The 15,633-nt window shown below is 36.5% G+C and overlaps 1 protein-coding gene across 5 annotated transcripts in view; it reads left to right on the forward strand.

The window, feature by feature from the left end:
* The window catches only part of LOC102149944 (transmembrane protein 182-like), a 143,852-nt gene that overhangs the window by 14,560 nt on the left and 113,659 nt on the right, over positions 1-15,633 (forward strand). For all 5 annotated transcript variants that reach the window (XM_070257922.1, XM_014729000.3, XM_070257921.1 and 2 more), the window contains one exon: positions 3,653-3,773. In XM_070257922.1, coding sequence (XP_070114023.1) covers positions 3,683-3,773 — 91 coding nt within the window. In that variant the 5' untranslated portion in view covers positions 3,653-3,682. The remainder of the gene's footprint in view (positions 1-3,652; positions 3,774-15,633) is intronic.

Raw genomic sequence — 15,633 nt, forward strand, 5'->3', positions numbered from 1 at the left:
AGATCAAAGTCAGGAAACTCAAATATAATCACATTACAATAATACACATCATTCATTGTTAAACAATTGTAATTGTTCTTGCAATGTTTTCTTCTGGAAAAATATAATCTCTGAAGTGATTCTCCAGTAAAGAAGAAAAGCCATTGCTCCTCTTAAAGAGTCAGTACCACAGTGCTACATGGCAGCCTGAACCAAACTTCTCTGGATTGCTCTGTGTGAGGAATGTGGAAATGCTGATGTCTTCGTTCTCAGAAAATTCAGAGGTTGACTAAAGTTTTCTCTCATGCCATTATTCTTTGTTTTGTATCCCATTTTTCCTTTCAGATGGGCTTCCATTTCTGCAGTTCCTAAAGTACTCCATGCTCTTCACCCAGCATTAATGAAAACCTGCTGCCAGCTAAAGCTCTGATTTACTTATTTATCCATAGATGATGGGTTAATGTTAAAGTACTACCACTCCCAGGAGTATTTGTATTCTAAAGAGATGAAATGAATGCATTTCTAATAGTAGATTCAGGGAAACTTAATCTTGGCAGCAGGGAGATTTTCTAAGGGGATATCTTTTGGCATCTGTGATACCATATTACTTAGGCTGCCATGTACTCCATGTGCATCCGTGATTAGTTAGAAGTCTTAGATAGGAACTGTCAGTTCTCCCCAGGGAATAGTACTAGATGTCTATGAACAGCACTTTCAGACAACAAATAGAATCCTAGAATGTTAGAACTGGAAGTGACCTTACAAATCATCTGCTCAAAGCTGTAATAAGCACCAGTCACCTCATTCTGCAACCAGTGCTATTTTCATTACACTAAGTTGATGGCATTGCTTACAAAAATAGAATCTAAAGCAACCAGTACATTGACTAACACACATTTGACTCTCAGTTCACATTTACTGAATGAATTATACAGACAAGGAAATTAATGTTCAAAAAGGAGAAGTGACTTACTCAAGTTTGCTGATAATTTTATTACTTCAGGATATATTTCATATTTCCTGTATGTATGTAAGAAGCAAATATCATATCTGGAGCTGATGTCTTATAAATAGGAAATAATTAACAAGTCAATTAATTATTTAACATTTCTGTTGTCACTATAATAATTAATATGTTTGAATAAAGATGTCTCCAAGTCACCAAGAGTATATGGTGCTTAGCAGTAGCAGAGAAAATGAGTTTGTATTTGTAAATTTCATAGACATGTACTTCCTAACAATCACTTACACTCATAGAAAACTTTTTCCATAATGATAATTGTCAGCAAGGCATAAAAATATTATTTAAGCTAGCAAATGTTTTAATTATGGAAGTGTAAAAAGAAACCTTATTGATGATGGTAGTAATTATTATTCTGGACTATCTCTATACTGTTTCTACATTAAGAATACTATTTAGAATGGCACTTGCTGGAAATAAAAAATTGATAAAAATAATGAATCAGAAGATCTCAAATAGTGTTTATTTAATGCATTTATTTCTGTTTTCTAATAAAGAATTTCATAGTATAAGAATCTAGTATTACACTTACGTGGAGAAAGCAGAGAATAATATGAAAACATAATGTACATATTAGCTTTTCTTTTGTGTGAGGAAGACTGGCCCTGAGCTAAGATCTGTCGCCAATCTTCCTCTGTTCGCTTGAAGAAGATTGTCGCTGAGCTAACATCTGTGCTGATCTCCTTCTATTTTATGTGGGATGCCACCACAGCATGGCTTAATGAGTGGTGTTAATTCTCAACCTGCAAGTCTTGGGCCCCTGAAGTGGAGCACTAGAGCTTAACCACTATGCCACCAGTCCAGCCCCTGTACATATTAGCTTTTGCTTGTCAGCAGCATATAACATAGTCTTGTTGAGCAATAATAATAGAGGAACAGAGAGAGAAAAAGAAAAAGATCCACAGCTAATCTCTTATCTTATGTTGGTTGTCAATTCCCACCCACATTCTTCTCATAATACACACCTAATCATTGCTGCTAGCAAATGGAACAATTGAAAAATTACACCTGTAGCTTCTTTCCTAGTCAGCCACTGTTGAACTTAAGAATTCTCAAACTACTGTGTGCTAGAATTACCTGGGGAGATTTCTTTTTAATGTGATTTCCTGGCCTTCACTGCTCAGAGAGTTTGAGTCAATAAGTCTAAGTCTAATAATCCACAGTTTTAACATTTGGATCTTAACCATGCTCTTCTATACTATATGGCAAGAATAATTATATGGAAACTGAAGGTTAGAGAACATACCCAATATATAGTCTAGAGATTGAGAGAAGTATTGAAAGCTATCTTTACATTAACCAAATACATTAATCATATGAAATAGTCACATTCCTTTGGTTTTCACTAATATAGTTCACTTGGAAGCGTACTGCATTTTCCATGTTTTTAAATATAATTTTCTTTACAGCTATTTAAAATTAAAAGATTACACAAGTATTCAGAAATTATATTTAGATGGCTTAAGAGAATAAACTGTTGAATCCTCCTCAAACATTTAGAAACACAAATTTACGTTAGAAAAGATACCTATTAGTTAAGTTGAGCTCCCTAAGGACTGCTAGTAAACAATGCACTTTTAAAGTCTAGTTTAAATAACTATGTACTTGGAAGTAATAAAACTAGATTTATTAAAATACATCTTTTAGCCTAGACTTTCTACTAGTCAATAAGAGTACCTTGTACTCTTCGGCATATTCCTAGTCACAACACTTTGAAAATTTTTAACACTGGAGATACCATGGTTACAATATTTTTCAATGCATCTTTTTTCCTTAGAGACATTTTGCCCAGTCAGATTAGTGCAAATTAGCAACACAAATGGTGCCACTTCAGGATCTCAACTCATTGGCTGTGACCATGGAAAGAGGGCCTGCTATGATTGTTAAGTCAAAGTTATAGTGTAATGGTTCTCTAAGTTATTATTTAGGGGGATGCATAGGAAAAATATATAATCTTTAAGGAAAACAAAAATTTTAGAGTATATTTATGTGTATCTTAGTGAGGCAAATGTTTGATATTTTTTTATGAGAGCGCTAATCTCTCAATCGCACTGCACAGAATCAACGGACTCTTTCTCAAGTCCTTCTATAATTAAGGAGTTTGTGAAACCTATGCTCTCCATTTAAATTGCTGTTAATTAGGCAGTCAGTCAACCAAAGACATGAATTGAGCCCATTCTAGGCCCGATACGTGCATCTAATACCCTTATTCTTAATTTTTAAATTTTTGACATTTAAAACTTTTCATTACAAAGAAATTTAAAAACACAATAATAGAGGGAATAGTATAATGATCATTTATCTACCTACACCAGACTTCAAAACTATTTTTTTTGAGCAATGTAAAGCCTCCCTATTCAGATTAAATTACACTAACAGCAGCAATGGCACCACTTGGGAGCTTCTTGGAAATGTGGAATTTTAGGCCTCTTTCAGATGAGATAAATCAGAATGTACATCTTAACAAGATCTCTAGTCTATTTTCATACAAATTAAAATTTGAGAAGCACATGTACAAAGCAAATGCCAGATGGCACTTCCTATAATGCACTTCCTACCCTGCAGATAAATAGTATGTTATAGAATTCCATGCAAAATGAGATTTCATTTGTGGAGCCAAATTTTCAAAAGGTTGAATATTTGTTTTTATAGAATGATGAAGATGTGAGAGACCATGAGGAAATGTCCTTTATATACCATCATGAAGGCTTCTTCTGGAGGTGCTGGTTCTTTGGAGATGATCCACAAACTTCAGTCTGGAGATACTGGTTTAGTGAGTATGAGATATTACCATGTGATATTTTAAACGTATGGCCTCAGCTTCAAAAATAATATCTTATACAGGAATTGAAGGGGATATATATCGAGATGTATATTCAATATTAAAAGCCCAAGATTGGAGGGGAACACCTTCTGTTTTCATTAGTTGGCGGCCTAGAAGGCAACTGGTTAATTTGAAGCCATCTGAGTAAGATCCTACTTGCCATAGAGTCAGACACAAAATCGTCGATGTTTTCTTCTAAGATTAGATAGTTGTCTTAGCTGGTTACTTATGCCTTTCTATATAATTGTAAGTTGCTAAGATGTAATTAAAGTTAAAAATGTGGCAACATAAAGCTTCAAAATATAGGGGCTTCATTTAATTTATGCTTAATTATTTTAAAAATTACATTCTTTTTAACAACTGACCAGGGTTTCACCTACCTGCTGAAATAATTTTATGCACTAGAGACAGGTCTTCTAATCCTTGCTTTATCACTTTCTAATTGTGTGACCATTGGCAAATTGCTTAACCTCTCTTTGCTTATTTTTAAAACATGGCTATTTCCAACATGTTTATCAATGTTAATATGTAGCACTAATGAGGTTAATAAAAAAATTCAGCCCTGTCTTTTTCTGGATAGTCTGTCTCTCCATCAAGCTGCAAATCAAATTAATGGCAATCAATGAATTTAGGTTTGAGTAAAATTAAAAAGTTAAAACATGGTCATGGATCATATCTATTTAACTAGCTGATTTTAGCACATAATGGTTCTTAAAATAATATATTAAATTAATAAGAAGAATCTAAATACAAATAAAGAATATGATTAAGAACTCTAACACACTACTCCTTCAAGTACTCCTGGTCACTGTTGTAATACTAGAATGTGTGTATCAAAGAGCAAATGCTGTTTGTTTTTTAATAATCCAATAATTTAGGGATCTTATTTGCAAGTGTGCTTAAGAGGCTTTTGTTTCTATCAATCAGTAAAGTAATTATAATGTCGATACAAGTAGAGTCCTCTTTCAGAACTCATCAGCATTCAGATTTACTCAAAGAAATATTTATCAAGAACATCATATATTTACAGTACTGTGCTAAGCTAGGACGTCATTGGATGCAATCCATCTCCTTCAAGAGTTTGTTCACTAATTGATGTCAGACATAAACACATCCACAAATACCACAAAAAAGACAAGGATGTAGTTGATGTCACAAGGCAGTATAAGCTATATACCATAAGTATAGGCATTAAATATTTAAAAGGTCAAAGGAAAGAGAGGGATTTAAGAACTATGGTTGTCAGGGATGGTTTATTGTTGGAGACAGAAGTTAAATTAAGTCCTGAATGGTAGGAAATATTTGGGCAGAGACTTAGAAAGGTAGAGTATACTGACGAGTATGAATAAAGATAAAGAGATAGGAAAAAAGCTTCACACTTTTAAGACAGTGGGTAGATCACTCTGTCACTGAGAGTTCATGGAGGGGTGTGGTTGGATATCAGATCTGAAAGTATATTTGGGCCAGACTGTGAAGAAGAATAAATAAACAACAGTGGCAAACCACAAATCTGGTTATATAATGACTCAATTAAAATACTTTCCATTAATATGCTGTGTAAACCCTACCACATTTTTAAAAATTCCATTGTATTTGAATAATCTTACAATAAAAATGAAGATATTTGAAAATATCAGAAAACTTATATCCAAAAATGCTAGTAGTCCTTATGGTCTCTGTGCAAATTTGCTCATTGGGTAGAGAGTCCACATTGGAGAGAGCAAGCTGAAATGACTAGAGGCTGCCACCTGACCCCCATCATGCATTCATAGCATGAAGGCATCATTTGGGTCTCTTGTCCCCAATTTTGCTGAAAAAGTGCAGGGTTCTGCCCAGGGGGAAAGTTAGGCAAGAGATACAGGCCATAAGATCAAATAGCCCTGCAACTCTGCCTGAAGAACTGACTAATTTCGAACAGAGATTGGAGAACTCCTTGTCCAAGAGTGTTATCAAAAACATGGAGATCTTTCTGGAGAGAAATTAAGAAGAGGCTGTTAGCAATGTGGTGCAAACAAAACAATAAAGCAGACAGCAGATTAATAGGTAGACCTAAGAAAGACAACCAAAAAGAGTACTCTTGGGAGTACTGTCAATTCCAGGGGTTGGGAAAACTGTACACATGTGCTAAGCTGTAGCCACTCATAAGGAATCAGAGCAAGATGTGTAGGGCAGATGTGGTAGCATTTCCCAATACATACATCAACACAGAACTGAAGCCTGACTGGCATAAGGGGTTTAAACACAATCTATGATCAAACGCTGACTAGACAATAAGCTACTCTGACCCAGGGTCAACTCTTAGGAATCTAGGCTTAAAAATAATATCACATACATCCTAGAAATCCTAGAAGTCTGTGTACATGCCCAAGCCTGCACTCTCTTAGGAGTTATCAGAGAAGGAATCTCCAAACTACTAGTGCTTGGATGGACGTGGGACAAAAATACATTAAGTAAATCATGATTAAAGGATTAAAGGGATGCATTATGACAATGTCTCATCAAATTGTGAACATCAATAAAAAGAAATTATTTTAATAAATCATGATTTTGGAGTTGAAAGTTGGATAATCACACTGAAAAATTTACTACAGGGGCTCAATAGTACACTTGACATAGCAGAAGAAAAAAATCAAAATTTAAGAAAGTTCTATAGAGATGATAAAATATGAAGAACAGAGAGAAGGAAGAATGAAGAAAAAGAAACCAAGTGTCAGAGAAATGTGGGCATTATGAAGCGCAGCAACATATATGTAATAGGAGTGCCAGAAGACAAAGAGAGAAAGGGACTAAAAAAATATTTGAAGAAATAAAGGCAGAAAATTTCCAAAATTTGACGAGAAACTTTAACTTACATATCAGGCAGTTCAACAAATTCCAAGAAGGATAAACACAAAGAGATCTGCACCCAGACACATCATAGTCAAAATGTTTAAAGTGAAAGATGAAATCTTTGAAGAAGCAAGAGAAAATCAATTCACCATGTACAAAGCAACACCAAATAAGATTAATAGCTAACTTCTGTTCAGAAACAATGGAGGCCAGAATATAATTGAATGATATGTCAAAATGTTGACAGTTAAGAAAAAAAAAGAAAAAGGAAAAGAGCAACTGTCAACAAAGAGTTTTATATTCATCAAAATCATCTTTCAAAAATAAAGGCAAAATGACATTCCCAGGTTAATGAAATGGAGAGAATTCATTACTACTAGGCCTGCATTACAATAAATACTAGAGGAAGATTTTCAGGCTGAAAGGAAGTGACCTTACACAGTAATTTACATCCACACAAAAAAACGAAGTGCATTCAGTAAAGGCAACTATGTAGGTAATTACAAAATATAGTATAATCTTACTGTTGGGGCTATAATAGAAATTTAGTATATTTGATAATAATAGCACAAAGAAGGGTAGAAACATAGTTGTATTGGAGTAAGGAAATGACACCAGATGGCAACTCAAACCTGAAGGAAAAAATGAAGAGAGAACCAGAAATGTTAAAAAAAGATTAATACAACACATTTTATAAATATACATATGTACCAGCTCTTTATTTTTCTATCAGCTTTTCAAAAACATAAAACTATACGAGGTAATAATTATAACTATGAATTTATAGTTTTTAACATACTTAGATGCAAGAACTGTATGTGAGTTATAGCCAAAAAATTTAGGGAGAGGAGAAGGGGCGGAGCAAAATGGCGGGGTGAGCTGACCTGGGATTCTCTCCCCTCCAAAATACAACAAAAGATTGGAAGAACTGAATTTCAGAGAATAAACATAATGCCAGCTCGTTAGAGACCTACAATACCAAGAAGGCGGCGATCATAAACTTTGCTCACACCCTCGGAGGCGCTGGAACGGTAGGAGAGAACATCGCTCCCTCCCCTAGAGTCTGTGATCGCTGCGGTGCGGGTCGGGAAGGAGCGGGGGAGGGGCCGTGCGACCGGGGGATCATCCTGGACTCCTGCTGCTGATTCAGTGGAGACCCGCTGATGGGGGGAAAGCTTCCATCTGCAGGGACCCCATAAATCAAGGGCCTTGGGAGACCAGAGAACAGAACTGATCTGAACCCAGACCAGCGTGTGTGAGTAACAGCCCTCCCCCCACGGCAAAGCCAGTGGGCGCAGCCATCTTGCCCCAAGGCGGAGAGCTCATAATTCGCGGCTCTTGACCCCCCATCTAGTGGCGACAGGCTGTAACTGCAACTGAATTCTACCACCATGTGAAAAAACCACTCCTCTACCATCCAGCAATTTATAAAAGCCCCAGACCAGAAGGAAAACAATAAAAACATAGAATTAAGTCCAGAGGACTTGGAATTAGGTAAACTAAGTGATAATGAGTTCAGAGCAGCTATAATCAAAAAACTCAATGAGGTAGAGAGAAAGATAGAGAAACAAGCCGAGTTCTGGAGTTACTTCACAAAAGAGATTGAAATCATAAAGAAAAATCAAACAGAATTACTTGAGATGAAAAACACAATGGACCAGATAAAACAGAATACGGATTACCTGAATGCCCATGTAGACAACATAGAGGAGAAAATTAGCATAATTGAAGATAGACAGGCTGAATGGCGCCAGACAGAGGAAGAAAGAGAACTAAGAATTAAAAAAAATGAGGAAAATCTCCAAGAGATAATCGATTCAATGAGGAGTAAGAACATAAGGATCATAGGAATTCCCGAGAATATGGAAAAGGAAAATGGAGCAGAAAGTGTGCTTAAGGAAATTATTGAAGAGAACTTCCCAAATCTAGGGATCGATGGAGAAATGTGTGTAGAGGAGGGTTTTAGATCTCCTAGATTTGTCAATGTAAAAAGAGCTACCCCAAGGCACATAGTAGTAAAGTTGGCAAAAAGGAATGATAAGGAAAGAATACTCAGGGAAGTAAGGAAAAAAAAGAGAATACCCTATAAAGGAGCCCCTATCAGACTATCAGCGGATTTCTCTACAGAAACCCTACAAGCTAGGAGAGAATGGAGTGACATATTCAAAGCTTTAAAGGATAAAAATCTTCAGCCAAGAATACTCTATCCAGCAAGAATTTCCTTCAGATATGAGGGAGAAATTAAATCTTTTCCAGAAAAACAAACGTTAAGGGAATTTGTAACTAAAAGCCCTCCACTACAAGAAATCCTCAAGAAGGCTCTCATACCTGAAAAAAGAAAAAAGGGAGAAAGGGGACACAATCCACAGACTAGGGAGACCGATGGATAGAACCAGAACAGGATAGCAAATATTCAATTATAGCATTACGGTAAAGGTAAGGAAACTACCAAAACAAGGACAATCTTAGCACTCTAAGTACCAATTAATAAGATGAGTTGGAATAAAAAAATGAAAATAATTATTTAGGAGGGGAAGAGCAAAGGGTCTAAATCAGTATTGGTCGAGTAAGTAAGAGACCACCGGAGAATAGACTATATTATACACGAGATTCTAAATACAAACTTCAAGGTAGACACTAAAATAAAGTACAGAACAGAGTCACAAATCATAAATGAGGAAAAATCTAAGAAACCCAGCATAAGAAATTGCAGTATTAAATGGGTAGTCTAAAGCAAACAGGAAAAGAAACGCAGGAAAACAAGATAATGAGCGACAGATTAACAGCACTAAGTCCACATGCAACAATAATCACTGTCAATGTGAACGGATTGAACTCTCCAATAAAAAGACACAGAGTGGCAAAATGGATTGAAGAACACGATCCAACAATTTGTTGCCTCCAGGAAACACACCTCAGCCCCAAGGACAAACACAGACTCAGGGTGAAGGGGTGGAGGACAATACTTCAAGCAAATAGCAAGGAAAAAAAGGCAGGTGTTGCAATTCTCATATCAGACCAAGTGGATTTCAAAATAAGACAGGTAAAGAGAGACACAGAGGGACAATATATAATGATCAAAGGGACACTTCATCAAGAAGAAATAACGCTTATAAATATCTATGCACCCAACACAGGAGCACCAAGATTCATAAAGCAACTATTAACAGACCTAAAGGAAGATGTTAAAAACAACACAATAATAGTAGGGGACCTCAACACCCCACTCACATCAATGGAAAGATCATCCAGACAGAAAATCAACAAGGAAATAGTGGAGCTAAATGAAAAACTAAAACAATTGGACTTAATAGACATATATAGATCACTTCACCCTGAAAGAGCTGAATACACATTCTTCTCAAGTGCACATGGAACATTCTCTAGGATAGACCATATGTTGGGAAACAAGGCAAGCCTCTACAAATTTAAAAAAATTGAAATAATAACAAGCATCTTCTCAGATCATAGTGCTATAAGGCTAGAAATTAATTACAAGAAAAAAGCTGAGAAAGGCACAAAGATGTGGAGACTAAAGAACACACTACTGAACAAGCAATGGATCATTGAAGAAATTAAAGAAGAAATCAAAAAATACCTGGAAACAAATGAAAATGATAGCATGCCATACCAACTCATATGGGATACAGCAAAAGCTGTATTAAGAGGAAAATTCATCGCAATACAGGCACATCTTAACAAACAAGAAAAATCCCAAATAAGCAACCTTAAAGCACACCTAACTGAACTAGAGAAAAAAGAACAAATGAAGCCCAAAGTCAGCAGAAGGAGAGAAATAATAAAAATCAGAGCAGAAATAAATACTATTGAAATGAAAAAGGCAGTAGAAAGGATCAATGAGACAAAGAGCTGGTTTTTTGAGAAGATAAATAAAATTGACAAACCGCTAGCCAGACTTACAAAGAAAAAAAGGGAGAAAGCTCAAATAAACAAAATCAGAAATGAGCGAGGAGAAATAACAACAGACTCTGCAGAAATACAACAGATTATAAGAGAATACTACAAAAAACTATATGCCAACAGAATGGATAACCTAGAGGAAATGGATAAATTCTTGGACTCCTACAATCTCCCAAAGCTCACTCAAGAAAAGGCAGACAATTTGAACAGACCAATCACAAGGAAAGAGATTGAAACAGCAATCAAAAACATCCCAAAGAATAAAACCCCAGGACCAGATGGCTTTCCTGGGGAATTCTACCAAACTTTCAGAGAGGATTTAATACCTATCGTTTTCAAGCTATGTCAAAAAATTAGGGAAGATGGAACACTTCCTAACACATTCTATGAGGCCAACATCACGCTGATACCAAAACCTGACAAGGACATCACGAAAAAAGAACTACAGGCCAATATCACTGATGAACATAGATGCAAAAATTCTAAACAAAATTTTGGCAACCAGAATTCAGCAATTCATCAAAAGAATCATACATCAGGATCAGGTGGGATTCATACCAGGGACACAGGGATGGTTCAACATCCGCAAATCAATCAACGTGATACACCACATCAACAAACTGAGGAATGAAAACCACATTATCATCTCAATAGATGCAGAGAAGGCATTTGACAAGATCCAACAGCCTTTTATGATAAAAACTCTGAACAAAATGGGCATAGAAGGAAACTACCTCAACATAATAAAGGCCATATATGACAAACCCATAGCCAACATCATACTCAATGGCAAAAACTGAACGCCATCCCCCTGAAAACAGGAATGAGACAAGGATGCCCTCTATCACCACTCTTATTTAACATAGTACTGGAGGTCCTGGCCAGAGCAATCAGGCAAGAAAAAGGAATAAAAGGAATCCAAATAGGGAGGGAAGAAGTGAAACTCTCGCTATTTGCAGACGACATGATCTTATATATAGAAAACCCCAAAGAATCCATTGGAAAACTGTTAGAAGTAATCAACAACTACAGCAAAGTTGCAGGGTATAAAATCAATTTGCATAAATCAGTAGCATTTCTATACTCCAGTAATGAACCAACAGAAAAAGAACTCAAGAATACAATACCATTCACAATCACAACAAAAAGAATAAAATACCTTGGGGTAAATTTAACCAAGGAAGTGAAGGACCTATATAATGAAGATTACAAGGCCTTTCTGAGAGAATTGGATGACGACATAAGGAGATGGAAAGACATTCCATGTACATGGATTGGAAGAATAAACATAGTTAAAATGTCCGTTCTACCTAAAGCAATCTACAGATTCAACGCCATCCCAATCAGAATTCCAATGACATTCTTTACAGAATTAGAACAAAGAATCCTAAAATTCATATGGGGCAACAAAAGACCCCGAATTTCTAAAGCAATCCTGAGAAAAAAGAACAAAACGGGAGGCATCACAATCCCTGACTTCAAAACATACTACAAAGCTACAGTAATCAAAACAGCATGGTACTGGTACAAAAACAGGTGCACAGATCAATGGAACAAAATTGAAAGCCCAGAAATAAAACCACACATCTATGGACAGCTTATCTTTGACAAAGGAGCTGAGGGCATACAATGGAGAAAAGAAAGTCTTTTCAACAAATGGTGCTGGGAAAACTGGAAAGCCACATGTAAAAGAATGAAAATTGACCATTCTTTTTCACCATTCACCAAAATAAACTCAAAATGGATCAAAGACCTAAAGGTGAGACCTGAAACCATAAGGCTTCTGGAAGAAAACGTAGGCAGTACACTCTTTGACATCAGTATTAAAAGGATCTTTTCGGACACCATGCCTTCTCAGAGAAGGGAAACAATAGAAAGAATAAACAAATGGGACTTCATCACATTAAAGAGCTTCTTCAAGGCAAATGAAAACAGGATTGAAACAAAAAAACAACCCACTAACTGGGAAAAAATATTTGCAAGTCATATATCTGCCAAAGGCTTAATATCCATAATATATAAAGAACTCTCGCAACTCAACCACAAAACATCAAACAACCCAATCAAAAAATGGGCAAGAGACATGAACAGACATTTCTCCAAAGAAGATATACTGATGGCCAATAGGCACATGAAAAGATGCTCATCATCGCTGATCATCAGGGAAATGCAAATCAAAACTACACTAAGATATCACCTTACACCCGTTAGAATGACAAAAATATCTAAAACTAATAGCAACAAATGTTGGAGAGGTTTCGGAGAAAAAGGAACCCTCATACACTGCTGGTGGGAATGCAAACTGGTGCAGCCACTATGGAAAACAGTATGGAGATTCCTCAAAAGATTAAAAATAGAACTACCATACGATCCAGCCATCCCACTACTGAGTATTTATCCAAAGAGCTTGAAGTCAGCAATCCCAAAAGTCCTATGCACCCCAATGTTTATTGCAGCACTGTTTACAATAGCCAAGACGTGGAAGCAACCTAAGTGTCCAGCAACAGACGAATGGATAAAGAAGATGTGGTACATATATACAATGGAATACTACTCAGCTGCAAAACAGAACAAAATCATTCCATTTGCAACAACATGGATGGACCTTGAGAGAATTATGTTAAGTGAAATAAGCCAGCGAGAGAAGGATAATCTGTGTATGACTCCACTCATATGAGGAATTTAAAATTATGGACTAAGAACAGTTCAGTGGATACCAGGGGAAAGGTGGGGTGGGGGATGGGCACAAAGGGTGAAAGGATGCACCTACAACATGACTGACAAACATTAATGTACAACTGAAATTTCACAAGATTGTAACCTATCAATAACTCAATAAAAAAATTTAGAGAGAAAATAGAGATGTATAGAAAAAAATTTCTATATATTACTCAAATTGTCAGTATAAATGTGAAGTATATTCTGATAAGTAAAGATGTAAATTGTATGCCCCCAAGCAAGCACTAAAAAATAACTTAAAAATTAAGGTTAAGAAAACTATTAGAAGGATAAAAATGTTACACAAATAATATCCACTTAATACAAAATAAGTTAATAAAGGAGAAATAGAAGGATAGAGAAGACATAAAAATGTAAAAAGTTAAACATAAAATGACAGATATAAACCCAACAATATCAATAATGATATTTAATTTTGGAAACTCACAAATAAGGGAAATTAAACAGCACACATCTTAATGACCAATTGGTTAAAGAAGAAATCACAAGGAAAATTAGATATTACTTTGAGAGAAATGAAAATGAAGACACTATATACCACAGTTTATGGAATATGGCTAGAACAGTGCTGGAGGTAAATTTATAGCTGTAAATGCCTCTTTTTTAAAGGGGAAAATCTTAAATAAACAAAAGAATTTCCCACCTTAAGAAACTGGAAGAATAAGAGGAAACTAATACCAAATCAAGCAAAGCAAAATAAATAAATAAATAAAATAAGGAAATTTAAATGGAAACAAACAAAATAGAAAACAGAAAAATAATACAAAAATTGATGAAATTAAAGTTGGTGTTTTGAAAAGTCAACAAAATTGATGAAGTTTTAGCAGGACTGACCAAAAAAAAATAAAGATTCAAATTGCTAAATTCAGGAAAGAAAAAGGGGACATCACTACTGACAGTATAGAAATAAAAAGAATTATAGGGAGAGTGAGTGATGTCAGCACATGGCAGAGTGAGGAGTTCCCTTCATCTCTCCCTCTTTTGAACTGCAACTTAATGGGCGTTCACTGACCAACAGAGGAAGCCCAAACAGCACAACAGGATGCCTGATAGACACATGCAGCTGTACATCCAAGGGTGGATGGACTGGCCCCCCAGGAAGTTGCAGAGACAGATGAGCATGACCTGCTTTACCCCCATAGCCCTGTGCACAAAAACACTTTCTAACCTGGTGCAAGCACACGGGAAGTGGGAACACACACCTGTGTGACCATAGGAGGAGGCAGTGTTAAATCTTAGCCCATGTTTGTGGTCACTTTCCTGGTGGGGAAGGAGCCCACTGTGCCCCTGTGCCACCAGGGAGCAGCCACAGCTCAAGTCCCAGCAAGGAAGCCCCACCCACCAAGCAGAGTGGCCCCAAGGGCTTTGAACTGTAAACAGAGACCTCAGCAGCTCTCCGTGCTGGGGCAAACACTTTCCAGGCACACACATGAGTGCTCACAGTGCTGCCCAGCCCCCAAGAAGGGAAGGGTCTTGGGAGCCTGCAGGAATAGGCACAGCAGCTTTGAGCCCACTTGGGTTCACTTTCCTGGTGGGGAGGGGGAGCTCAGAGTGTCCCTGAGGCAGCAAAGAGTGGCCCTAGACCAGTGAGGAAGCCCTGGCCAACAAGGACAGTCCACATAAGTGCTGCCTGAATGCACCCCAGGCTGGGGCAACCACACATAAAACCCCCACAGCTCCCAGCAGATGGGGTGGGGCAAGAATCTCTGCTCCTGCTTCCTCTTAGTGGTAACAGGGGGAATCTGTGTCCTAAGAATACCACAAATGCCCTGACAAAATATTAGTTCATCAAACACCATGAGAAACTGAAGCAACAACTCAGACCAGAAGGAAAATGACAATCCCCAGAAACCAATGCTGAAGACACAGAAATATAAAACCTAAATGACAGAGAATTCAAAATAGCCATCACAAGGAAACTCAACGACTTACAAGAAAACACAGAAAGACAACTCAAGGAGCTCAGCAATAAGATGAATCTCTTCACCAAAGAGATTGAAACTATAAAAAACTCAAGCTGAAATTTTGGATATGAAAAACAATTAATGAAATAAAAAGTAATCTAGAATCATTAAGAAATAGAATTGATTTTATGGAGGAAAGAATTAGTCTTCTTGAGGATAAAAATGTAGAAACTCTACAGGTGGAGGAGGAGACAGAACTAAGATTTTTTTAAAAATGAAGGAATTCTTTGAAAAATGTCTGACTTAATTAGGAAAAGCAACATAAGGATAATAGATATTTCAGAGGGAGAAGGGATGGAGCAAGTAGCGGAAAACTTGTTCAAAGAAATAATTGCTGAGAACTTCCCAAACCTGGG

This window comes from Equus caballus, chromosome X (assembly GCF_041296265.1).
Source record: "Equus caballus isolate H_3958 breed thoroughbred chromosome X, TB-T2T, whole genome shotgun sequence".
Taxonomy (NCBI): Eukaryota; Metazoa; Chordata; class Mammalia; order Perissodactyla; family Equidae; genus Equus; species Equus caballus.